Source organism: Daphnia carinata, chromosome 1 (assembly GCF_022539665.2).
Source record: "Daphnia carinata strain CSIRO-1 chromosome 1, CSIRO_AGI_Dcar_HiC_V3, whole genome shotgun sequence".
Lineage (NCBI taxonomy): Eukaryota > Metazoa > Arthropoda > Branchiopoda > Diplostraca > Daphniidae > Daphnia > Daphnia carinata.
Window position 1 is genome coordinate 8,980,044 of NC_081331.1, and position 26,986 is coordinate 9,007,029.

The following is a 26,986-nucleotide window of genomic DNA, read 5'->3' on the forward strand; positions in this document are numbered from 1 at the left end:
ACTGTATATGTTTTTTCCTTGGAATAATTATATTATAAAATATCTGGGAAATTGATATTAGGAATCAAAATCGGACAATGATGACCAATGCGGGATATCGGAAGGGAAAGTTATAAAATGAAACTGTTGAAATGTGCAACACTTGTGTTTCTTTATTCTTTTACCTGTTGTATGGCGGTACCGATCGGGTCTACATTCTTGATGATTTTTTCATTAGAACAAAGATTGACTGCAAGAGTTCTGCGGACAGTTTCTTCGCTTTCACACAATCCGACCTCGTAAATTCCGAAAGGCACGAAAAATAGCTTAGACAACAGCCCTTGGAACACCGACTGCCGCTTAAGCATTTCCCCCTTTTTTCTTGTAACACCTGCAAAGGACAGCCATCCGACGTCGGGCACGTTGGCCGGACCATCAGAACACAGAGATGGCTAGCCTTGCAATGTATAAACGATTGTACCGATTAGTGGCTAGAGAATTAAAACTAGCACAGATTTTTTGGATACCTTGGAGGAGGTGAACGGCAAGAGCTTGTGCTAACGTTTATTTCCCAAGGCGCGACGGATGGTTACCAATCGCTCATTCGTCCCGCGCTAAAACTATACAAACACGTACTCGTCGATCGATTCGTCCTGTCAACCGAATCTTTTAATACCAATTTTCGAAGAACAGAAGCAATCTTGTCACGTCAGGCTATGACAGAAATTTACGTTTTAAACACTGAAATTCCTAAAACAAAATAAAGTGTTATGTACCGGTGCTAACTGAAATACCTGTGGATGTAAAGAGGTTGTAAGTTTAAGAAGGACTGGTGATACACAGAAAAAACTGGTTTTATTGCCAGAAGCCTGAAGCCAATACAATTTGAGTTGGCACACAGTAAAGAGCAATAATTATTCAACCCTTTACGTTTGACTGATTGCAAAAAAAAAGAAGCTATCATGTTAGCGATTTGTAAACGCAAAACAAGCATTTAGCTTATGAAGGCGATGATGAAGGGCCGCTCTAAGTTGTCAATATTTTTAAGCACTGTTTTTATTGATTTAGTTTTACTTTATTATTCTTACTTTTTTTTTCTCTGTCCACTTGTGACGGACGCCTGTGGGAAGGTTACGGAAATGAATCTCCCCAAACCTATATTAAACCTGCTGAAAAATGTTACCGAATACGTTTTGTCACACAAAAAAATGCAGTAAATCAAATAAAATATTTGTTAGGCAAATCGGAGAAAATGCAATCCAGTTCGCTTTAGCGTATTCGTAACAAACAAAATTTCAGTGAGCAAAACCTTTTTTATTTCAATTGATTATTTTATTCCATTAAATTCAACTAAAATGTACAGGGTTTTTGGACGGCAGTTTATTACAGACACTTGTCGTCCTATAGGTTTTCTCACAAGTGCAACTTCGTGGCAAAGCACATTATCTGCGATAATGTCTTGGGTTTTTGTGTCACACTCCGCCACGTCTACAGGATGTTAATCTTTCTGTATCAGTTGGGCATTTTTGCAGTAGGAAATACAAGGAAAAAAAAAAAATAAAAATAAAAATAAGAAGCCCTCTAGATCTTTCCTTTGATAGATAATTTGTCAAAATTCTTTATTGGTATGGAGTTTACACATTGTATTCATGCAAACAATAAACCATGGAAGCGCATAATCATGATTTCAAGGAACTTAAGGCAAACATTTGACAGATGTAGACATATTATACACAAAGCTAGGTAGTCATGGAGCAGTCCGTTCATTTGCTTGTCATTGTATGTAACCTACAATACTCATCAGAAGAATTGAACTAGTCCCAATTTGTTTTTTTCGTGTTTTTTCATAGATCCCACTGGCATCACTTTCCACCATAGTTTATTTTCATTCTACCACATTGTTCGTTGGATTAAAATAAAATTCAGATTTATTATTGAAAATCGTACGAGGAATGCTTTGGTGAAGAATGCGTTTACGAGCGTGACCAGTTCCAATTAAATCAGTCATTTCCGTTTTCCCTCGCTTTTTTTTTATTTTGCACTGCTAGGGCAATCTACTAAACCCCACAACACATCACGCCGAGCCTGGAAATAAAATAGAATGGACAACGAAGTGACATTTGATGTTGAAACAAATTGGTTCAAAGAAACAACAGGAACATTACCAATCAAACGTCATTGGTTCTGGTTTTCCAACAATTTTTCCTGTTTTTTTTTTTTTTTGCATGAAAAATAAATAAATAAGGTGTTCATTCTTCGAACGAATTTTTTTCTTTGGAATTAGCTTAAGTTCGCTGCTTCTCTAGTTTTTTTTTAGGCACCGCATTATGCTGTTTCTTAGAATAATATATGGGCAACATATCTCGAGGAGACTTATGCCTTTATCAACACCACAGAGATGTTGAAAATTTTATTTATTTTCGAAAACGGGCTCTTTATCTTGCCGAGTACAGGGAAAATGATAAACCAAGTTAACACATCTCATACGCCCGTGAACGCATTGTATTGCCCTCGTAACTGAACATTGCAAATTAAACTATGAGGAATAACCCTGATTTTATTTTAATCCAACAACTTCGGATACCCCATTAGGTAAATAGACAAACTTGGAAGGACGTAGTGCCACACGACATGATGGTAAGATCTCGAAAAACACGAGCGATGTTCAATTTTTTCTGTTGGGTATTGTTAAGGTACAAAAATGTCGATAGCTTCACAGAAATGCAACGCAAACCAAAAAAAAAAAGGTAGACGAAAAAAGGCTAGCTGCGGCTTGTATAATAAACTGATATCAGAATTGTGGGTAAAATTTAATCTAAAATTGAAGGCTTAACATTGATGTGCGAGCCAGCAAAGCATTGGGTAATGTGTAACTTCAGTTGGCTGAATAACGTCTACTCAGCAAGCGACAGTCTGAAGTTGAACGGTTCGATATTTGAACTTGCGCACCCCAAAACTGCTGCATTGAGAAACCATATTACGAGAAGCCATAAATTGTGATATGAATGTCATAGGCCAAGAACGGCTAGCTCCGTTCCACAACATTTCAACGATAACCTCAAGGGTAGTCAAATTTTAAGTACTGTCGGATTTTCCTCAGGCCAATAGCGATATCGTTAGATCCCAACTGCTTACAACATGCTGTATACTTCAAGATGAAAGAAAAACAATAAGCTCAACACAACCATTTAAAGCGTGGAAGAGAAACTGTGTTAATGGTGGTTGTATCTACAGTACAAGTAGTTTGGTTACAAAATTAAGAGGCGATATAAATAACTCACTCAGCACATTAAATAAGTGTCCGCAACAGTGTATCATGACAATCCAAAGACTTTCAGTGAAGAGTAACCTATTTCACTTTACAATACATCGCGATGCCAAATCCATTTCTTGTTGGTATGATCAAATCGATGGGATAACCATTGGCTTTGGAGCAAAGCGTAACGTTCTTTGCTTAAATAAAGAGGTTTTCCGCGCCTGATGATTGAGTAAAATCGCACATCAATAACAATTGAGCATTATTAATGATTTAAAGTTGAAATTACTTGAGCTCGCGATCTTCTTCTCCAAATGCGTCCAAATAAACAGAACCCCAAAGACAAGCTCGTTTTCCGCGGATTACGATGATGGTTGAGCTATTAACAGCAAGAAAGATGGCTGTCCCTGCTCCACAGTCAATCGAATGCTGTAAGTAAACACACAGTTAGGTCCGCAAATTCACTCTCTACAACATGTTTCTGCGTCGGATGCATCGCTTACCTGCACAGCTTCGTGGATATTTTCCTCCTTGCAACAATTCTCTCGAAGACAGACAAGGGCTCCGCAGACCAGACAAAGACTAGGCTCCTTCGGGACAGAATTGCATTGCGAGCATGATTTGTGATGATAGAACTGCAAAGGCAATGAATAAATAATTAATTAATGGTAAAATAAAGTAAGTAAATTAAATTAAAGAAAGCCCGAGGTCTCCGTCAGGGGTTGCTTCTTCATTGCACTACCTTGAAAAGGGTATCGTAAGAATTCGGAAGCGTCAGAAGCCGCGGTCCTCTCCATTGACGATGTTGCATCAGCAGGTCAGTGGCCGCCAATATGCTCCTGGAATTGGCGAGGAAACCGCGAAATTCGTGGCACCAATAACCAATAACGGCGTTTGGCGCTAAGCAGGTGTCGATTTTCATTTCATAATTGATGTTCAAGTAAGAACAAAGTTCGACGAACTCCTCGTGATCAGTGTGACTGATCCCCGACGTGGGAAGCGAATCGCCAAACAAGTGAAACTGCAATAAGCATGCGATGCGAAGGAAATGTAGAGCCATTTTGTATAACGGCTGCTGGATGTCGCCCTCGACATTCAACACCGTATTGTCGTTGAACTCAATGTCGGTTTCCTCGTCCCTGTAGAGGTGGACATCTTCCATCTTGCTGATGATGAACGACATGAGTGCAGCAACATTCCAGTCGCTCAAGGACAGCGACTTGTACGCCTTCCTCTTTTTCTCACCTAAACGGCAACTCAGCTGCATGACGATTTGAACCATGGTCAGATTGAAGAGCCGTTGCACTAGGCAAACGAAATGTCGCCGCTCGACGGGAAGCGGAAGTACCAAGACCATCTGAATAAGAAGGCATGGGACGTCTTGTATGAGCAGCGGCACTTCCATTTCAGTTGTGCGCGCTAAGCTATGGCTGAACGTTTCAGCGCTGTCGATCCCAGCTATCCGCGACCAAGTGTGTTGGTAGGATCGGGTGTTCAGTATTTTGCTGTGCGTCGCCAAAACGTGAAGCAAAGGTAGTAAGCACGATCTTTTCGGTAGCAGAGACCAAGGCGAAGTTGAGTGGGAGACACTTTGGGAAGACGAACCCATGCTGGAAGCGCCAGGCGTTGGCGATGAGGAGAATCGCAGCTCCAAGCCAGGGCTGATCCAGCTGGCGCTAGACGCACCGGGCGTCGGGCTCGTCTCGCCCATCGCTTGAGCATTCATATTCGAAGCTGCGCTGGATAGTGATGCGCAGCCCGATCCAGACGAACCAGCGACCAGCCCTGAACTTTGAATAATCGAGTCTCCTCTTTGCATCAATTCGATTTCCAAATTGGTTCGTGCTAACGACTGGACAAAGAGGAAGAGACTAGCTGGACTAGGTGTTGAGGTGATTTGTCTAAAGTGCGAAAAGGTCGCGTTTGTCATGTCTTCCATCACCCGCCCCATGGCCTCCATCAGGTTCGATCCAAGATGCGGCGATATCGAAGGTTCACTGGCAAACATATTCTTCACTTCTTCACTGGCTTGAGTGAGACACGAGACGACGCCGACTGCTTTGTGAGGTCGCCCTCGGCTACTACCGTAAAGCTTCGTGGCAATAGGTAGAGCCGAATTGGCTAACTGCCTGCAAAGGGGACACGAGTATTCGCCCCTCTCGACGTTGAGACTCTGTTGCCTTTGTTGCGACCTCAGCGATTGCAGATACTGTTTATGACAATCGAGATGCAAATAATGGCCACACGTGTGAACGTAGACACCTCCTTCGTAGCCTATGTTGAGGCATGCCAGCCATGAGCTTTCGTCAAAGTGTTGGCGTAAATTCTCCACTCGTCGGCTCATTTCAACGTGCAGGGAGTCCACCTTGTCCAGGTTGAAGCGATCTTCTTCGCAGACGGGCAACGCCAGACTCGATCCGCACGGCCAGGAGCGCTTGTGAGCCAAGACACTTGTCGCCTGCAGCAAGACAACTAGGCACATGGGACGCTCGGATGTGCTCGGCGACGCCTGGTTGCAGATGACACAATCATATTCTTCGGAGCTACCTCCCTCATTCGTTGTTGGATACGACGAATGCATGTTAAACGAGTCCGCAGTGGAAGACGGCTTCGGAATCGATACCGATGATCCCGATGATTGGCAGGCGGCAGCCTCGGAGGAAGGGGCATTGGAAGACGAAGAACCCATCGAATTTGCCTCCAGATCCATTTCGACATCTTCGGCAGCCATAGCTTGCTGCATAAATTGTTTCTGCTTAGTTGCAAATTCCTGAAGAAGACGCTGTTGCCTCTCCTTAATTCTCCTTTTCTTCTCCTTCTCTCTCAGTTCGTCGGCCGTTTCACTGGGCAGGCAATCTTCAGCGGTGCGAGGCGGCCATAACGTTTGCTTCGTAGAGATAATTGACTGCCTGACTCGCGGATCTATCCGACTCAGTTTATCGAGAACTTTCCCAATCCAAAAAGAGCCGTTACCGATTCGGCCATCCTCATCGACTGTAGGGCGCGCATCATTATCTTGGCTCAGAGATTCAGGAAGACGATAGCTATCACTATGGCCATTGAAGGACGAATGAAGCCGTAGCAAAAGAGAGATTATAGATTCGCGGACACACAGGCGCTCGTGTTGGTTATCACTTTCCGGCCCTTCGTCGTATTGTATAGTGGACATGCCAGGCGAGGTGTCAGATAAGTTGGAGTCGACTGAAATTTGGTTGGTGTACTTGGTGACTTCGTTTCCAGCGGTGATGGCGCGGATATTGGAATACGGTAGCTGGGGCAGGGCAGGAGTTGGGGAAATGGCTCCAGCTATGACCATGCTTGCCTGGTTGACGGCCGACAAAGCAGGCATAACCCGGAAGTGAGATGAGTTGCCTATACGGCTTGGGTTTCGATACACTGACATTGCGGCCACGTCCGAGGATACTACAGGTCTGTTTGAAGCAACTGGTACCAAGGCTAGAGAATCTGTTTCCGGTAAAGCAAGCAAAACATTTCCTCCGGTCGCTTCAGGGACATCCAAATCCATGTCCTGATCACTCGACTCTCCTTCCGAAGTTGAAGAAGCGGAGGACGCCGAGGATTCTAAATCCAGTTCTGCAGCTGAGAAATGCACAGGACTATAGAGATAACATTCAGTTCGCCATTATGCAACTAGTATATCATACCTTCAGTGCTATTGGCGACAACTGCTGTCGAAGTAGCTAACGTCACGTTGTTAACAACAGTGATCACGTTCTCGGCCAAGTTATCGGTAGAAAACCATTCACTAAGTTGAAGGTCGACGCGATCATCAAGTAGATGGACAATGGGTTCCCGAATGCAAACCTCCTAGTGATTACCAAAATACGTTATACATTCTGCTCCGATCAAGTACTTCGCAATAAACTAGGATTATTTAAAACTAATTATTCATTGATTTCGGATTTGCGTAGGCACTAAGTCGATCTCTAAGAACGCAATAAGTTGACAAACAAATCCGAATTCAAACAGTTGTCTCAATATTTCTGTGACTGATCTGCGAGGCATCCGTATTCATGCATGGAATGCTAATTTTCTATACTCGCCAATCATAAAGAATGCCAAAGACTTACATTTCCTTGCGTTGTCGACTGATGAACCAAAGACACGGCCATATCCAATAGATATATCACTAAAGCTAGAGATTGCTCGCTCACGAGAGTTGGGGCATTAATGGCCTTATACAGCAAGACGAATAGCATTGCGTGGAAGGTCCTCGACAAAAGAAGCTTGCGAGGATCCTCGTAATTTGGATGCGTCGCAATAGGTAGACGAAAAGGTGGCCACAGAGTACCAGACGAATAACTGGGGTACAGGCCGCTCTGTCGAACACTAGTAGTCGTTCAAAATGATACACATAATCAAATTCAAAATTATTAGTGGCGCTTCCAAAACTATTGGCAACTCAAGTATTGTTTTACTACTGAGTAAACCGATCCATTGATGTCTGAAAATCTCTTCGGTGAACGGCTCGGAGCAGTACATAAATAGGATCATACAATTTTTCCCATACAACAGCTTTAGGCACGTACATTCCTTGTTGCATGGATCCACTCGCTTCAAAATTGGGTGCCTTATAGTCAGCAACCTGGAAAGTATGCAATAAGGAAAACGATATTAACCTTGTACGAACTGTAGATCGGTGTGGGATTCGCATTCAAGTGCCTTACCTGTGCAAGAATCGCGTCAAAATCTTTGTTCTGCGGTGCACCGCATTTCTCGGGTAGCAATTCCATTAGCTGGCTGTGTGTACGGTCACTCATACACAAGAGAGATACCATTTCTAACCGATCAAGGTCAGACTCATTTGCACCTTGAGAAATTGTTTTTAGGAAAAAAAAACCGTTAGATCACAATTTCCATTGGCAAGGTATTGTTGATGAGCGAACTTGTTACCTATGTTGGTTCGAATAGACATGAGGCTGGCAATGAACGTAAGACAACTTTCCAACATTGCGGCTTCTTGTTCTCCTTCTAAAAAATTTGACTTCAGCAAAGGGTTCATGGAAAGGAGTTCCATGGCATGAAATCTGAAATGGCAAGTCCCATTCAATTACTATCATACTTGCAAAATCGAATTATAAACATGTTTCTGTTACCTTTCGAAAATGATTGGCAAGACGAACGTAGGCGACAACTGTGTAGCACATATTTGAAGGAGATAAATATCGGCGTCAACCATAGAATTCCCAAAATGGCATTGGATGTAAGACATCGCTTGTCCTTTAATTTGCAATCCATTTCGTACCCAAAGGCCAGACAGAATTTCATAGAATGCAGCCTTGAAACATAAGGAAATGACAAAAAAAAACCGAAGAAAAATTAATAATTGGAAGATCCAAATTCAGAGATATGAAATAGAGAAATACCATCATTAACTGGGATTGAACCCCAATTGCATCAAGTGAATTATCATCTTAATAAAGAGGATGAAAAAAAAACAACATAATTACAAGTAATTTTCTCGGTATTTCTTTAATAGTAGGTAACTTCACAATTTTTATTTTACTTTTTAAATTAGAGCTCAATTGGCTAGGCTACCAAAATAGCCAAGAAAGGTTCCTGACAATAGCGGCACAACCAAAAACTTGTTATACATCCAAAACAATGGTTGACCCTTAGGAAATCTGGAGACCCACTAAGGGACAGCTTAAAGCCTAGAATATCCAGTCGGATTTCCCCTATTTTTTATTTTTATTTAAAACGCAAAAAAAGGCAAAAAGAGGCACAAAAAAAAAAAAAATGAATGTCTCAAAGAAGCAAACATGCCATGCGATAAAGGCAATAACAGGAAGGGAGCATTCATGGAACTCATGGGAGAAGCAAAATTTCCCAGATAAAAACTCCCCCTTCCGAACTAACTGATAACCTCCCTCTGGCAACATTCTTTTTCGTTTTCTTCCTTTGCTTTGCTACAACACTTGTGCCATGCAATGCACAGTACCGAACCAGCCCTCCGGCAACCAGCGTACGAGAAAGCTGCACGTGACAGTGGAATCAGGACCAAACGAAGTTGAACTGTCCGCAGCCACAGGACTATTCATCTGTTTGCGAGACGAAGACTAACAATTACAAGTTGTAGGTGATAGTTTTTTTTTTCCCAAACTCTTTTGAGAGATAAAAAAAAGTGAAAAAGATGACACGGCTTGTGTCACCCGAGAAGAAGCTACGCAGTTGCTTGCTGCTTCTACTTGTGTTTCTGCAACCGACTAGGTCAGCCATCATAGCACACGAGAAAGTAAGCGAAATTGTTCAACAAGCTCAGCGTTTACTGAATACTACTTTAGCTGACGGGAGGTTACGCTCGTTCGAACTGGAAGGAAACAACAACAGCGCTGTGATGGCACAGCTCGTTCAGCCTTTATCATTGCAAATAGCTGTGATGCAGGTTACAGCAGCCCTGAATCGCGAAATGAATTTGCCAAAATGGCAGGCCATGCTACGAGCTCTCGGTGGCGATCGCGAAGTGCTCAAACGGTTTGCGCAAATGCGCTCGCACTTTGCTTTGTTAGAGAAACAGCTGAGCGCTGGCCAAGATGGAGGCATTGAGGAACAACTCAATCAGATTGCTGCGCTCAGCTCTTCATCTACGACATGGGCGCGTGTTTGGCAACAACTGCAAACACTGATACAAGAGGTCGACAATCTACACGACTGGTTCGACCGTTACCAACGCAATTCAGCTGTCGTTAACGAGCGTACTTTACGCGACTTTTCCGAGACTGTCCACAGTGGATTAACTATCGAGAAAGCTTTAACTTCGATTCACGAAGCTGTTTGTCCTTACATCATGGACGACGAGGACATGGAACGACCCGATAACAGCTCAGTTAGTTGTAACGGAGGAGTTCTGGAAACCCTGCAAACGGCTTTGACTCGGGTTGGAAAGCTTCACTGATGGATTTAACGAATGATTTATGAACTGAATTTTTTTTTTTTTCCTATCAACATCTGGTGGACTCGACCAACAGGCTAACGATAGCTTTATCTGTTCCTTGCCCAAGTCGACGCATCAACTTGTCTACGACCTATATGCCCTTTTAACTTTGACTGACGCCAAAGGTTACGCAATGATGCAGTTCTCATGGATGCTTTTGCGTCTCTATGGAAAAGGTACGTGTTACAAATTACTGCAGCCTAGTGTTAAATAACTACAAGAAGATACGACGAAAACCGTTGTTCGTTTAACTATGAGTAGGGAGTTATACTACTGAAACAGAAAAGGCAAGAATCGACTTCGAAAGGCGCATGACTGAAAAAGCGGAGGCTGCACAAAACGTTTTATCAAATCTGACTAATTGGATGTGGAAATGCGATACACCCAAAAGTAGACAGATCGAGAACGAAACGTATATTCAGTTCACAGAATTACTGCAAGTAAGTCTTTTGCTAAGTAGCATATTCCTATCATCTCCATTTACACAAATACATTTCTTCTTTCGCACTCGTCTTTCAGGGCTACGTAGTCAACGAAGTGGATCTCAACCAAGACAACACTTGCAAAGAAAGTTGTTCAGCTTACTCAAATAGCCAAGAAAAGGGTTGCTTCGGCAATCAATTTTGCGCAAATTCGCGGCGGTGTTCCAGCGGACGCATTTATAATTGCGGTTTCATCGAAGCCGATTCGAACGTCTGCGTAACTAAAGCGCCTGGAAGACGCTACGATTGGATTCAGTACAAAAGCGGTCGGGTATTCGGTCAAAAGTCGGAATGCAACTCATCTACTAGCAAGAACGTGAAGACCGATTCGTGGTGGCGCTGGGTTTTCTGGCATTGTTCCTACTGCATGTGTCTTTGCGATCAACCTGGACCACAATCGGATCGATACGTGAGCCTGCAATCGGCGCTAGCAGCCTCTGCTAGCAATCGGTTGATGACCGGAGTTCGCTTCGTGAAGAAGAATCGGGTATTGCACATTCAAATTCAAGAAGGCGAAGCATTACCGCAAGGCTCGGTTAACGAGACGACGCTTCAGTGGCAGCCAATTACCCCCATTACGGTACCAAGTGGCCAACATGAAACTGTAGAAGACGGACTTGGATATGCCACTCTGCGCTACGAAGAGCGAGCTCTTGATCTCGACGATTTGGTTGCCCCGAAAGGACACGTTATAACTGGATTGCGCTTCCGCAAATTGGGTGGTCATCTGAATTTAGAGGCTCAAGCATCGCCCATCGATTTCATGACTGGTTCAATCGACAGCGAACGTGCCATTTGGCTGTCTAACGACAACACTCCCGTTACGGAAACAAACCCACGTACGAAAGTGTCCCTATTGTCGCCTGATGTGTCCACGCGCTCTCACATACCATCTGTACCCGATTCAGCCTCGGATCAATTCATAGAATTCCAAGTTACGTCCTTGGAAAAAGACGTATCTCAAACTACGGTGCCTTTTATTGAAGCTACTCCAGTAGCGCCCGAACCACCAGTTTGGTTGACGGGAATCGGTATCTATCACAAAGGCCAACCTGGATATGGCGGATACGTCGCCTTCCGCATTGCCACGCTCAACTTTTCTGATTACATGACGGTCTCTTCAGACGAATACAATTACACCGTCGAAGAAGACACTCTTGGTTAATTGTTTCAACCTCTTTCACTCTTCTCCTGATTCCCTCGTGTTGTCACAAATGAATACAGGTCTAATGTTTACACTACCTTCTCATGTTCGAATACAGAAAAATAAACAGTGGGTGCGGAATTTCAATTTTGGGTGTTCCCACTACCTCTTCCCCTTATCTCCTCCCATCCACCAAAATAAAAAAAAAATTGGTGAATGAAGACTTACCTGAATGCGCAGGGGATGCATCATAATCAATTGAAGGAGGCTGGTGGGGGGTAATGCATCTTTCAAAAGTATTCCTTGCGCCCGAACAGCTTGGCATGTGAAAGCAGCTAGATAACGATGAAGGGGGATGTGAAAGCTAACTTGATACGGATCCGTCTAAAAATCGTTAACATAAAGATGTAAACCGTAGCACACCACAAATATACGAAATTGATTTTGAATAGGTCAGAAAAAGAAAAGTTATTTTTGGTCTTTTGTTCTTTACCTGCTCAGGAGATTTAAAATTGATAGCTTCAAGCCATTCTTCCAAGGCAGACAAACAATGCTTTAACAACATTTTGGTAAGATGAATGGAGCCCGTATCGCGCAAATGAATAGCCAATGCCCACATTGCAGAGGCAGGAGCTTCTAGTTCAGCTGAAAAGGCTGCATAATAAGTATTTGGTTCAAATTCCACATGGGTACTCAACTCTCGCTGGTTTACATTCATTCCTGTAAACATTGAGGAGAAAAACAAAATCCTTTAATATCCGTGCCACTTTGCCGAAGATTTTTGGACACTTTAAGAAACAGAATATTATTGCAAGACGTGTTCGGCCATAACAATAAAACTAGATATTTTTTATTCCTCGGTAAAAAACAAAACTAGGAAAAATTACTTCTATTATGAAATCCCCTCCTCTAAAATTGGTGAACACATGTTCATTTAGAAAAAGGTACGTCAAGCACTGGTAGGCCATTATTTTGTAAGTTAATTTAGACTTAAGGTATTTAACATCACTTTCTTTAGTGTCACTTACCTTGAAACATACTGAGGAACGAAAACCACATTTCCAACAAACTATCATCCGAAAGGAACAGCAAAGCCACTGGTCGATGGGACAATAAATTGCTCAAATCGGAAACGAGCGGCCAGTAGCAATGATCTCGCATGACATGCTTGGAACAATCCACCACAAAATGAAAGTTTTTCTTGGCATCTGTAAAGGAAGTTAACGTTTTGGAATCACTACGAATAGCAGAAGAAATACGAACTAAATTAAAGTATTGCCTTGCAAAGTGCTAGGTACGAGGATTTTGCTCATCATGTCTCGTAACGAGACAACCATAACATGCAACAGATGTAGCTCCTCGGCCATTTTTGTAGCCAATTCTTCATTACTGAACAGCTGAACGCTGACATGAACAACACGATTACTAAGTGTGTCAGGATCAGACGATCCCACCAATAGGCGAGATATCCGTGCGTAATGTAGCACAAAGGCACGAGTAAATGCTTCCTACGAAAGTTCCAAATATACAGAAATTATTTTCACATGTTTGATAAGAAACACTTACCTTGTAATCTGGATCAGGTAACATATTCAACAAAAGACATACTAGCTTTTGAGGGAACTCAAATTTCACAGTCCAAAACACCAATTCTTCTAGAAAAGTGCGATGAACGAGGGAATCTTGAAGCGCAGGATATGCTGTACATAACAAAACATTATTTTGACAGTCGATATTGGCGTTTTCAAGGTAAGACCTTTATACTCATCTGGTGGTTCAGGACCAGGAAGACTTTCCAGAGACTTTTCATACATCCTCTGTGCCTCTTTCATAAACTGAGCATATTCTGAATCACCAGAAGGTATCTCAGTTAGCTGAGCATAAAGCTAAGAAACCAAACAGTATACTATTTAATCGTATGCAGAATAATGGTTAAAAACGCAGAAATACCTGTGGATTAATTAGCGCCGATGTCATGACATGTCTCATGGCTGCTCCCATTCCACTATAATCATGCAGCATTGTGATAAAGCAGTCAGCGTCTTGAACTGATTGAAGCTGATCTTCCAAAATATCAGGGATGCTAATAAAGAATTTGAAGGTTACCTTGAAGAAATCTGAGAGTGGTGTTGTGGCAGTAGAAATTACATACCTATGGGACCTCAAATGCTGAATTAACCTTAGGATAATTAATGGCATTACAGCCTGTGAAACAGCAAGCAGTTCAGGTGGCAGAATTGGTTTCCCGACATGGGCCCGAGGTCCATGACGTTCACAAAACCCTGCTTCTTTCATAACACTAGTGTCACCACAATCACATGCACCACCAGCTTGTGACCTACATTTTGAAAATTGAAATCAAGGGATGAAAATTCTAAATCAAAATCACTCCATTAGGAAATACCTGAACATGTTAAAATCATGCCCCTCATGGTTTCCCTTTTGAAAACATTCTGCGCATAGTGACATGCAAGGGGAGATTCCACATGTCCTGCAGCGATAAGCAACAAAGTTTGCTGTCCAAACAAGGCCACATGTTGTGCCATTGTCATATCTTCTCACTAAAATGGTAAATATAGTGTAACCACTTGTATCAATATTCCATATCTACTTTCCTCACCAATTGATGCAAACTCTACAGGAGTTTTACCACCAGCAATCAGCCATTTTATCCAGTCCACAGTTTCTAATTCTTCTATGGGCTTTTGGGGATTCAATAGTGTACTAAGTAATTCTTTAAGATGTTGGGGATCTGTTGTCCTACTACATTCAGACTGTACATAAACGGCAGCCCCTCTTTTTCCTGTTAGAAAATCTCAAATATAAATACCACACACCAACTTCATTCCATTGACCTCAAAAGAGTCTTATACCTACCTTTACGCATAAGTATTTGGGAAGAAGGTGAATGCATTTTCAAGTAGATAATTGTCTTAATAAATTTAGCTTTTTGATGATTAGAAGTATAACAAAGATTTCCACTTCACACTAAATCCATCTAAAATTGTTAGCATGATTTATGGTATAAAAATGAATCAGCGTATTACTTTGTTTTAAGCAAAAAAAAATTGTAAATTACTTACGAGATTTCTTAAGAAGACTTTCCTATAAAAAGGCAACGAGGCCAAAGAACGAAACGATCATATTTTCATTTTAACCACATTAAAGAAACGCAAAATTTCACTAGCAATATGCACACAGAGAACGTAATCACTAATCAGCTGTGCCAATGAAACCACGAAGGCCTTTCCAGTTTGGTCAGACTTCCAGGTTGTTTTTCACATTTCAAAACGCCACCTATTGGCATTTTGAGAGACCGTTATTCGGTAAACGAGCTGTTTTATTGGTTCAATCATGATGGCACAACTATACCCATATACCGCCATACACGCCCTGTAAACGTGAGCAATAACGTTTTTTGGGTACAGGGCATGTTAAAGCCAAACCCTTAGTGGCAATCCTCAGCAGGCATAACGCCTCATATTGGTGCAGCTGTATACTGATTTGAAACTGCCAGAAGTTAGTCGTTGGTATTTAAACCCTATTAAACGTTATTACACTGCACTTAATAATAATCCACGACATTTTGTTTTTGATTTCATTACATAACCGAAAATTTGCTGAGAATATGGCTTTATTTTACAGGAATCTTCTTTAAGGTATTTGTTTACCAGCTGTGATATTGTAGGGGACTAAGATACAACCACCAGGATAAACCACAAAGTTATAAAACACTCTACAACAGCAGCAGCAAACTGGCATTTTTGGTATATGATTAGGCTCGTCATCTTGCAGGTAATAATAAATATTTTTTCTGACAATATGTTGCTTGTGGTAGGAAAATAAACAAAGCATTATGGCATTGAATATGCGGAAGCAGATAGTTGTTTCACTCTTTTACCCAGAGAGTATACAGTACACGAGATGCTTTATTGAGATATAGACCATTCCTTTTAAAAGGTAATGTCAATTGAGGTTATAGGTGAAAATTAAAGAGGCAATGAGTGATATCTTAATAAAGGTGGGCATCAGAACTTACATATTTGATAAATATTTTGCTTTTGCCTTACGATGTGTCAAACAGATACGTTAACGTAGTTAACTGAATCATTGAAGGAACACCACCACAGCTGATTCGATGTGTGGCGTTTTAATAATTTTAAAAGACATTAATAGAGGGAATTTCGGCTGAAAAACGTAAAAAACTTCAGCATGGACTAAAATTTTAATTATTGCCAAATTTCTTCAGCAATAGAACCAGAAAACCTTGTTCACAATGCCAGAAAATTGGTAAGAAAAAGAAAATTCATCTGGCAATGTTGGATGCGGTAAGCTTGAGCTATCGCTTCATCTTTCCCTCTTTTGCTTACGTGTGAACAGTTCTGGTTTTTTCTGTGTCTCAAATTGATTTATTACAAAGCTTTTATTTGAGAAAACGATAGCAGAACTTCTTTAACGATTCATTCGTTTTTTGGGAAGCCCAAAAACAAAAAATAATTCCGTTTGTGTCTATGAATCTATGAAAGAAGGGTGTGGCATAGCACTGGGCACCTCGTTTTTACTTGTTTCGTTTGTTTTTACGGTGTAAGTGTTATTTCGGATAGTATTGAATATGTTACGCGTTGCCCTGTTTTAACTGATGAAGTTTAATCATTTAATTAAGAAAATCGAGAAATGTTTTTTCGTGTTTTTACGTTAGTGCAAGAAATGCCCGGTAGATGCTTCTAACTGATTCAATGGTTATAAAAATAGGATATTCAATTTTTTTCTGAAGACTATTAATTTTAAGGAACGAAATTCGATGCAGAACGCAGTAACAGTTGGAAATAAGTTTCTTTCATTTTTTTATTATGATTTCTTCCCATGACTTTGGTTTCGAATTACTTATTTAAATTTTGTTTACTCTTGTTTTAACATAAAAAATGTATACATACATTTTTTAAGTTAAATACCAAGTCAGGTTAAACAAAAGTTAAGTAAGTAAACAATATACGCAAAACAAAGTATTAAAAAATTATGGTACATTACCTCCCTAAAAAATTCAGAAACGTGTCAGAACCGTATGGGAACGTTACGTTTGCCGCAGGCCGAAGATAGAAAGGCTACGTTCGTCCAATAAGGTTGAGAAGATTCTCCTTGGCGGTGATTGAGCTCGCCGCCATTAGTTACTAAGTGTGCGAAGCTTTTTGATAGTTTTATTATTGCAGTACCCACTAAACGTTTCACACACCAGATGTTTGTGAGAAAATTCAGGCATGTATATTTTTACGTATGCATCCCTAAAATATACGGAGCCTTTCTTTATATCCCATAATTCATTTCATATAAATTGATTGTTGATAACAAATGTTAGTCTCTTTGGGGCCTCCAATTTGTTTCTTTGTCTCCAGTGTATGACAAAAAATAATTGGTCCTCCAATTTGTGTCTTGCGTCACCGACTACAGTTGCTGCTACTTTTGAATAATATAAATTGTTCCTTTACCTATGATGATTACATATTTGTTAAGAATAAGATTTGCATAGAATTTAAAAGAGTTCCTGTTTTTTTTGTCTTCTTTCTTTTCGTTTTTATTCTTCCTTTTCCTCCGCTGCGCATTTCGGTTGTATTGGTTATGGCTTGTTCGTTTTCCTCGCGGCGGTATTCTAGTTGTTATTTTCTTTTCTTCTTGTTTTGGTCAGGAAACTACCGTTTTGTTTTTGTTCACATTCTTAGAATATGGCTTGCACTTTTTTATTACATGCGTCCGATCTAGCCGTGCGTCCATGGGAGTATTTTATTCTTGTGTCGGCTCCGTGTCGAAGAAATATCTCTATAAATGTCAATTCGGTCGTATACGACTGCATAGTGTAAGGCGGTTTTGTCTGTGTCATCTTGTTGGTTGATGTTGATGGTTCCTTTTGTACAAATTTGGATGGCGAGATCTTCGAGGCCATACTGGGCTAGATAATGCAACACGGTTCTGCCACCTACTGTCGCAATGTTGATATTTGTTGGTGTCCATATCAACCTCGCACATTCTTCGTGTTCGTGTGACATCGCCAACATTAAGGGAGTTTCCCCATTTGTGTTGCGAGCTGTAAATTCACAGTTATTATCTTTTAGTATCCGTAGTAGTAGTAAATCATTATCGGCTGCTGCGATATGACCAATTGTCTTTCCGTGATATAGGATTTCTGGGTTCGCTCCGAAGGATAGTAGGAGATCTGTTATGTCGTACCTACTTCTTCGTACGCTTGTGTGGAGTAGCGTATGTTCTTTCTCGTATCTTTCATTGAGAAATGTGGCCATCCGCTGTCTTGGCCAACCCTGCTGATTTTTTAATTTACTGATGATGCACTTTCTTACTGCGTGTAATGGAGCTCCCGTTATTGTTAGGGTAAGTTTACCGTTCTCCAAGTCCATTATGGCTTGTCTTCGCAGTTGTATTTTTTCTGCTCGGGATGCTGATACAGACGCTATCGTTTTCATCTGACAGTTTTTACATTTTTCTGTTCCCCACGTGTTTTCGAAACGTTTTTGAGGTGTTTCGCACTGTAGGTAGTCGTCACTGTCATATCCTATTGTACATTCGACACCAGTCACTTTCGATATCGGGTTCTATTCCATTATACGGCATCATTGATTTCTCGTGTTCATATTCACTTAATTCAATATTGTAATGTTGTTATTAATCAATAACGCTCTGGTAACTCAGTACACTATTCACTAAGATATATTTATTCACTGCTCTAGCTCTACACACATTCACGATACACACTACAATTACCACTCTCCCGATCAACCTCTGAATCTCCTATCTTATAGGTGCGTATCCCAAAGTCACCCCTGGACGTGGAAAGGTGACTTAACAGGAGTCATGCGACGAAGGAGTGATCATCAGATGACTGTCACCTGCTCCTCACGTGTTTGCGACGTGAAGTTGAAGTTTTCTTAGTATTCATCGGGATGTGTCCTCCACCGGCCCATCACGCGATAGCAGCGTGAGATTGGCGTCTGTATTAATAATCCTCGGGATGTGTCTTCATCACAATATGTTTATCCAGTTTTTCTACATTTCCAAAAACGTCGTTGCTTTTCATTTCTGTTTCTATTCCTTTGTATCCCATATATCGTACTAATTGCTCGTTTTCATCCGCACTTTTCACACTCTGTTTTGCTTTGCAGTCCTGTTGACTATTTTCACTTTCGGTATCGCTAATAGTGATTAGCTCATATACCTTCTCCGTTTTTCGTGAGATAGCGATTACTTCCTTTTTTCCAACTTGGTCAGTGGAGTTTTGGGCCATTTTGAAATGAGTTGTTGGTTTGTGATGCACACTTTGTTTGCGAAACTTTGCAGGGGTTAGTGGAGGAATATCCTGGTTGTTTCGAACTTTCTTTATTCCTTTTTAAATCCTTGTTGTTTTCTTGTAGGGTTTCTTGTGGCTTATTCTTCTTTGTGAGTTGTGAATTCATCCACTTAATCACCATCATTCCATCCACGTATCCCATTTATTCGACCGTATGTGACTGTAACAACGTAAAGATCAGAGGAATTTTAGATATAGAAGCACCATATTACTGCAACAACAAGGAAACCGATACAGCACACTTACCCAGATACCCACTTTGTACACTTTAAAAACGACGCAGAAACCGGCAGCTTCTTGGAAAGGTTGGACCTGCAGACAATGGATAAAAACGAAGACAATAACAGGATCATTCTGGACCGGATTCTTCGACACAGAATATTCGCAAGAAAAAAAACTAATAACCCCACTGGAATGCTGGAGAATGGTAAACGACAAAAAGTGTAGCGATAATAACATGCAGACCTGACCATTGGGACTGAGTTTCACAACCCCACTGACAGGAGAAGGGAAATGGTATGCCATAAAAGAATACCATACCCTCAACTGTGTAGTAGAACAAATCACGCTACGACAGGAAAAACCAGACGATCCAATTGAAAGCCCTTTCGGACCGTGGAATACCACCCAGCAAGAAGGACACTTCATCCAAAATCTGAATACAATTGTGCGGGGTGATAGAACAACAAACAATTTGTACACACAAACGTTCCTTAAAGGAAACGGATACTTAGAACTTCCAGAATGCCGGAACACGAAAACACCAGCCGTCTCTACGACACGCATCCACAGATCGAGATCTCGTTGCTTAACAAACCAGATCGAGACATCGCACCCCAAGGTTACAAAGTTGTGGGTATACCACTCACATACTTAATTTTTCCAACGGAAACTACAAGGAAACTGTACGAGATGTTCAAAACGACCATAAATACATGCCTACAGGATACCCACTTGGATACATCAGTGTGCAAGGATTATAGAGAACTCCAATTATCCAAACGAAAACGATTCATTCAGCAAAAAGTTAATTCTACCGGTAAACGCCTATACAGCATTTCATACGCCTGGGGATCAATAAGAATGGGATATCAAGCAGTCGGAATCGAAGAAAAAGGACGATTCGTGGTACACATCGCCACGATATACGTAATCTACACACCTGGAGAAAGCAACTAGTTAACTGCTCAATTTCGTTTCAACAACGATGATCCACTTCCACAAGGATCAGACTTCGAATACATCGTTGACCAAACAATACGAGTACAGAACAGCGATATCTGTATCACGGAAGGAGAAGCAGGCCGACTAGTTGTAGCCAAATGTTCGGAATATTCAACACGATGGATCCTCGATCTACAAAATTATCAATTAATTTCACAAGAATCGTACCTATGTATTACACTAGGACCATACCGAGCTATCACACTGGAAGAATGCAGAGACGAATAAAACAGCGCAAAACAACAATGGATCTTCGAAACTGTAAACACCAATCCTGAAATCCTAGAAAATTTTCCGTATACAACATTAGCAGAAATGCAGGAAATTCAGCTAGATCAACGAAAGGCAATCACAACCACGATTAATTCGCCACTATTCGGAGGAATTTTAAAAACTAATCACGGTAGCGGAAATATAATCTGGGTCATGATTGCCTGGGGATTATTGAAAAATGGGAAAGCACCGAATGAAAAGTGTCTAACACACCACGGAGTAAACAGACAAATGACATTGGAAGAATTTGACAATGAGTGGTCGAGATGTCAAGAAGAACTACGAAAACTGGTAAGCAGGAGATCACGAGTTCGAGTCTCGTTGGGACCTCCAATTCTAAAGTTTCATAACCTCGTGTATTTGCAGTGAGTTGCCGAAACAACTCCGAATTGCAAGTTACAAACATGCGGTATTTATACTACTACAGAACACAAATATCAAGGTAAAGTGGGAGGGGATACGTTCACTTTCACTTGCTAAACGCTTGAGGGATGTAAGAGGTGTGTCTTCCTCTGGTTAGCCTTTGGGCTCGTTACAACACTGAGATAACTCTAAAGTACATATTAGCCTGCAACCATGTGATATTTATACTAGCACATAAGGAAAGTTACACGGCTAAACGGGAGGGTTTACAATAACTTTTAATTGTCGAGTGATGAACCGCTCGAAGGGTTGTTGCAGGTCCGACTTTCTATTGTCGACCATCTTACCTGATGGTCTACTACGCTTTAAAAAAATATAATATATAAATAAAATAATAATAAAATGATAGGTATAAATAATTACAGTAAATCGTAGCAGTTAAAATAGGAGAATGGAATGTTATGAAACATACATAAACAATTGTAGAGCACGTCTATTAGGATGTAAACCACTGATATTAGAAGAATGCGATACCGTTTGGACAAGATGCCAAGAGGAATTAAAAACAATAATAAACAGAAACGATCCGGTGGTTTAAACGCAAACTACGCTAATTGCACCAAAACAACGGAGAGAGGACAAGCCTTCGAATACACGTCTGAATTTACCATACGACTGTTCAACACAAACGCCTGCACCAAAGCCAACACGGCAATACTAGTTCTTCAAGAATGCGCCAACAACCAGCTCTATCTGGGGCCCGCTCGAACATACAGGTGTAAAGCATCTTCCCCTTAGAGGGAGTGACTTTAGGACGAATTTAAGACAGTTAATAAAGAGCGATCTCGGACGTATTTCCCACAATGAGGAATGTATTATTCTAGTTTAACCGTAACTACAAGAGGCAAGAGAACATATGAAGAATAAAGACACAGTAGGGAAATCCAAATAGAGGAGATAATCGTAACAATGCCTTACCGTGATAACACGAATGGGTAGCGGAAGGGGAAACTGACGCGGGAGCGAACGTGATAACCTCACGCTCACGAAGTCCATTCACAATCAAATAGATTGAACAAGTGTTTAAGAAAAGGACAAATGCACTGTCCAAGAATAACTAAGTTCAAACAGATGCAAATCAAGGCAAGTTAAGCAAATAAGATTCAAACTAGAGTACAGTTTACTACGCAATACTACTAACCAAAAGATAAGAGCAACAAGAATAAATTCAGGCGACTACCTTACTCAGATGCAAGTTCTTGTCTGATCTTTCCCATATTTTGGGTTCACGATTACACTTCGCATATTGGCAAATTGGTGAGTTGCTGTGCGAGTATTTGCCACCAATCAAAGATGTTTAAAATGGCGTGATAATGGTGCGATGATGGGCGTCGCCCGTGCTGCCAATCAAATGCTTTATAAGTGGCGTAATGCTGATGACACATGGATGCGTCAGCTATTTAGCAGGTGTTCATCTAGGTCACCCGTGTTGCGTACATATGTTGTTGCAATAGACATGTTTTATACTAATTACTTATTAAAGATACTACAGAAAGGGCATATAAGTTGAAGATGTATGTTGGCTTCGTTACACTGGTATTTATTTTAAAATTGTATTCTGAGCTCTGCTTGGTGGGAACGGTGATTCTTGTAGTTAATCTTCTTCCGATGCCGAACTGGCTCCTCTCCTCCTCTTGCATCTCGTCTCTTGGTCATAGTGTATTATGAGTGTTTTCTGGCCTTTTCTTCTTGGTGTTATGTGTCTGTTGAGGAATACTCTTGTTATCTCTTCGTTCTCGCCGATGTAATCCGTGGCATAATTTCCGAGGCAGTCTGGTTCGTCGTATTTTGCTCCGTTTCTTAACAGCACTTCAACTATCTCAGGGTTTCCGTATCGTACGGCTACGATAAGGGCCGTTTCGAAGCGCTTCTAAGATTTTTGGTTAATGTCTACTCCGTGAAGGCATGCACTATTTACAAGCTCTTTCTTGCTATTGAATCTTGCCGTGTAGTGTAGATGTCTCGCCATCGCGACTCAATTGTCTTATTAATGGAGTTACCCACAAGAAACTGATGCAGTCTTCGTTTTTTAGTGCAACTGCCACCATTAGGGGAGTTTCCCCTAAACAGTTCCATTCACCAAACTGACACTTGTGGTATAAGAGAGTTCTGAGCAGGTGGTCATTATTATCCGCGGCGGCTCGGTGGGGATATTGTTTCACCATTTTCGAAAATATCGATGTTGGCGCCGAATGTTAGCAGAAGGTCAGTGATGTCGTATCTGTTTTTGTTGACACTTTCGTGGAGTAAAGTTCTTCCGTTTGGGAATTTTGTGTCTAACAAACTTCCCGCGCTCCTCCCTGTTGCTCTTCCCTCTTCTTCCTTTCCTTTCAGGAATTTTCTCAATGTTTTTTGGGCGGCATTGATTATTTCAAAGATAAACTGGCCTTCCTCGGGTGCTATAGTAACCATCCTTTCGATGTGTAGATTGGCTGCTTTCCCCGCGGCTAACGAAGGGAAAGTCTTCAGCATACAGTTACTGCATTCGCGAATGATATGCTCTTCTGTGGCATGATTTAGTCCTCCTTCTTCGTCGCTTGCGGGTGGGTCGTAGTTGTCACTTCTGTATTCCATCTCACTCCGATCGTCGTCGCTTTGAAATATACTTATTTCTTCGTCGTCATACTCGTACGGCACAGTGTTTGAAATACTTCCAAGACTTCCAATCTTATAGTACACGTTGTAATTGTCACCGCCAATGTCTTCCATTGTCGTGGTGTAGTGTCCATCGTCGTACTCCCTAGCCATAGATTCTTCGCCTTCACTTGTGTTTTCCTGGCGTGGTTCATCCTCACGGTGACTGTAACTTGACTGGCTTTCTTCGTGGTTGCGGTGTACGTTCGTATTAACGTAAAAACCAGTAGACTACATTTCCCACGTTTTTCCACTAGTTATACCCTAATGACAAAACAAAAACCCATTAAGACATGGGAGGGTTGGACCTGTAAGCAATGGATAAAAACAACCCTGATATGTGGAGGCAATATAATGCAGGCCAGTCCGACCTCGTTAAGTTTCACAGCGACCCCAACAGGAGAGGGTGCGTGGTACGCATAACAAGAATATCGTGCACTAAATTGCCTTGCAGAAGAAATAACTATAAGACAAGAAACCCCTGAAAGCCCCATAGAAAGCCCCTTTGGGTATTTAGATGCTACCCAACAAGACGGCCAAATCATTCAAAATCATAATACAATAGTATGGGGAGATAAATCCAGTAACGTTTCCAGTTCCCAAATAATCCTTAAAGGAGTAGAATACCTAGAATTGACCAGACCACAGAACTCGTAAATACCAGTAGACTACTAGATACCACTAGACAAATTGAAATATCATTTTTTAACAACCCTGATAATAATAATAATAAAGCCCAACCCAGTTTTAAAGTAATTGGAATTCCCCTAACTTTTTTTATATTCCCGGCCGAAACAACAATTAAATTATACAAAATATACAAAAACACCCTACCCCTCCTGTATGAATCAAACCAATATCGACGCATGGTCATGCAATTAATTTGCTAAACCGAGGAAAAGCAAAACAAATAGATCCATAAAGCAAGAAGTCGAATTCCTCTTAAACGACCCACTCGAAGAAGCGGAATTGGGAAAACGACTCTACAGCATCTCTTATGCTTGGGGATGGATTCGTTTAGGACACCCAAAAATAACAAAGATAGAAGAAGACGGAGTAATACGCAAACAAGATTCAATTGTTTACATCAAGACAGTGAACACCCAAAAACAAGTGACCATTCATAACCAGTTCGACATAGACCAAAAGTTACCTTACGAAACAGACTTCGAGTACCTAATGGATCAAACCTTAAGGATCAGAAAAACCACCACGTGTATAACGACATCCGAGGCAAATAACATCATTACGGGACAGTGCAGTGGCCAGACGTCGCTTTGGGTATTTGATACTATAAACTACCAACTTATATCCATGGAAAAACACTTATGCATCACACTACGAGATGAGGACGAAGGAACCGAACGCTCTTTAATCTTACAAAAATGCAGCAGACCTGACGTTATAGACGACAACCAGCAATGGGTATTTGAAACACTGAATACCAATCCAGAAGTACTAGAAAACTTCCCAGAAACATCCATCGACGAGATGGAAGAAATACGACAAGAACAGCGAAGAGCGGTAACGACAACCATTAATTCACCGATCTTTGGAAGCCTAATTAAATTCAACCATGGACATGAAAACATCATATGGGATATGATCAGCTGGGGACTAATGAAAAACGGAAGACCGCCAAATGAAAAATGTGTAACCTACAATGGAACAAACACCATGATGACGCTGGAAGAATGTGATCCAGACTGGATCAGATGTCAAAGAAGCCTACAAAAATTGCAGTTTGTTGCAGCGTTTTACCGCTTCTCGATCGCGGGAATGGACCCAGGACGCCTATCCCGATCCTTTCGAAAGGTTCTCCGACTTGTGTGATCTCCATGCGTCCTTTCTTTTTCCCTTGGTCCGGCTTCCGTGTCTGGCAACTTTTACATGCCTTTACAAACCGGGTAACTGCTCTATCCATCTTCGGCCAGTAAAACCTCTGCCGAGCCCTCTCCAGAGTTCTTGCTTTTCCTAGGTGCCCCGCCATAGGCTCATCATGGACCCACGACAGTGCTTCCTTCCGTTTCTCTGGTGGCACGTAGAGTCGGTCAAACTCTTGTCCGAACCTGATCGTTCTCAGGTACAACAAGCCTTCCTTTAGTACGAAGTTCCCGTATCGCGTGGATGTATTGCTGATCATCTCCTGTTTGACCCGCTTCCAATGTCTTACACGATCTTGACCGTCTGTCCATGACTGAACATCCATCGCCATGGCCGCAATTGGAATAGGCGCGCGTCTACCCCCTCTTGTATTGGGTAACGTGACAGGGCATCTGCATCCTCGTGTAGGCTTCCCTTCTTGTAACGGATGGTAATGTCGTACTCCTGTAACGACAAGCTCCATCTTTCTAGTCTGCCACTTAGCTCCTGTTTTGTCATCAGCCAGCATAGGGCATGATGGTCTGTCATCACCATCACCTGCGTTCCCCAGACATAAGGCCGAAACTTCTTCATGGCCCATACAATGGCCAGGCACTCCTTTTCGGTGATTGAGTAGTTCCTCTCTGACTTGTTTAACACTCAGCTTGTAAAACAAAAAGACGCGTTGACTCTTTCACTTTTTCTTTATTCTTTAGCACACACACACCGTTCAGGTTTAACGTGGTCGAAACTACAGAAGCACTGAGGCAAACACAAAGAAAAAAGGGGGGGCGTAATAACTACGCACATACACTGCTATGTTGCCAAAACTTAATTAAACGAATTCTTGGATAAAAATAGAAGCGACAACGTTTGTATTAATTTTTAACACGGCTCGCAAAACAAATGGGCATGGCGTGCCCGTCCCTGTCTTGCATCAACGCTGCGCCTATTCCATAGTCGCAAGCGTCCGGATGTACAGTATCCTCCAGAAAAAAGAGGCACCCCCCGGTCGCCAAAAATAAAATAATATATTATGTAAAGCATCTTCCTCGTGGGAAGACTGACTTTACTGTATTAAGACAAAAGGAAATAATAACGAGCTCGGAGGCGTATTTCCCACAATGATGGATTTATTATCCCAGATTAAGCATACTACATTAAGCAAGAACATAAAGAGAAATAAAGATACAGTAGGGAAACTAAAGAGAGAAAGAGAGACAATTATAACCAAGTCTTACCGTGATCACACGAGTGGGTAGCGGAAAGATATCGACACGGAAGCGAACGAGATAACCTCACGCTCACGAAGTCAATTCACAATCAAATAGATTGAACAAGTGTTTAAGAAAAAGGACAAATGCACTGTCCAAGAATAACTAAGTTCGAACAGATGCAATTT

At 41.4% G+C, this 26,986-nt stretch overlaps 2 protein-coding genes across 2 annotated transcripts; one reads left to right on the forward strand and one right to left on the reverse strand.

Annotated features, from left to right (window-relative positions):
• Positions 1-1,581: 1,581 nt before the first annotated feature.
• On the reverse strand, positions 1,582-15,059 carry LOC130696040 (E3 ubiquitin-protein ligase ubr3-like). The gene is made up of 22 exons (XM_057519116.2): positions 14,900-15,059; positions 14,694-14,814; positions 14,437-14,619; positions 14,221-14,377; positions 13,969-14,154; positions 13,767-13,899; positions 13,573-13,702; positions 13,383-13,516; positions 13,096-13,324; positions 12,845-13,024; positions 12,310-12,536; positions 12,045-12,200; positions 8,353-8,534; positions 8,150-8,283; positions 7,924-8,066; positions 7,675-7,841; positions 7,327-7,585; positions 6,901-7,063; positions 3,978-6,835; positions 3,739-3,870; positions 3,525-3,664; positions 1,582-3,456 (listed from the first exon to the last, which is right to left on the reverse strand). The coding sequence occupies exons 2-22, from the start codon at positions 14,728-14,730 to the stop codon at positions 3,339-3,341; spliced, it is 6,048 nt and encodes a 2,015-aa protein (XP_057375099.1). The 5' UTR covers positions 14,731-14,814; positions 14,900-15,059; the 3' UTR covers positions 1,582-3,338.
• LOC130692027 (uncharacterized) lies at positions 9,073-11,908 on the forward strand. The gene is made up of 4 exons (XM_057515089.2): positions 9,073-10,133; positions 10,225-10,366; positions 10,452-10,630; positions 10,710-11,908. The coding sequence occupies exons 1-4, from the start codon at positions 9,390-9,392 to the stop codon at positions 11,835-11,837; spliced, it is 2,193 nt and encodes a 730-aa protein (XP_057371072.1). The 5' UTR covers positions 9,073-9,389; the 3' UTR covers positions 11,838-11,908.
• Positions 15,060-26,986: the final 11,927 nt, after the last annotated feature.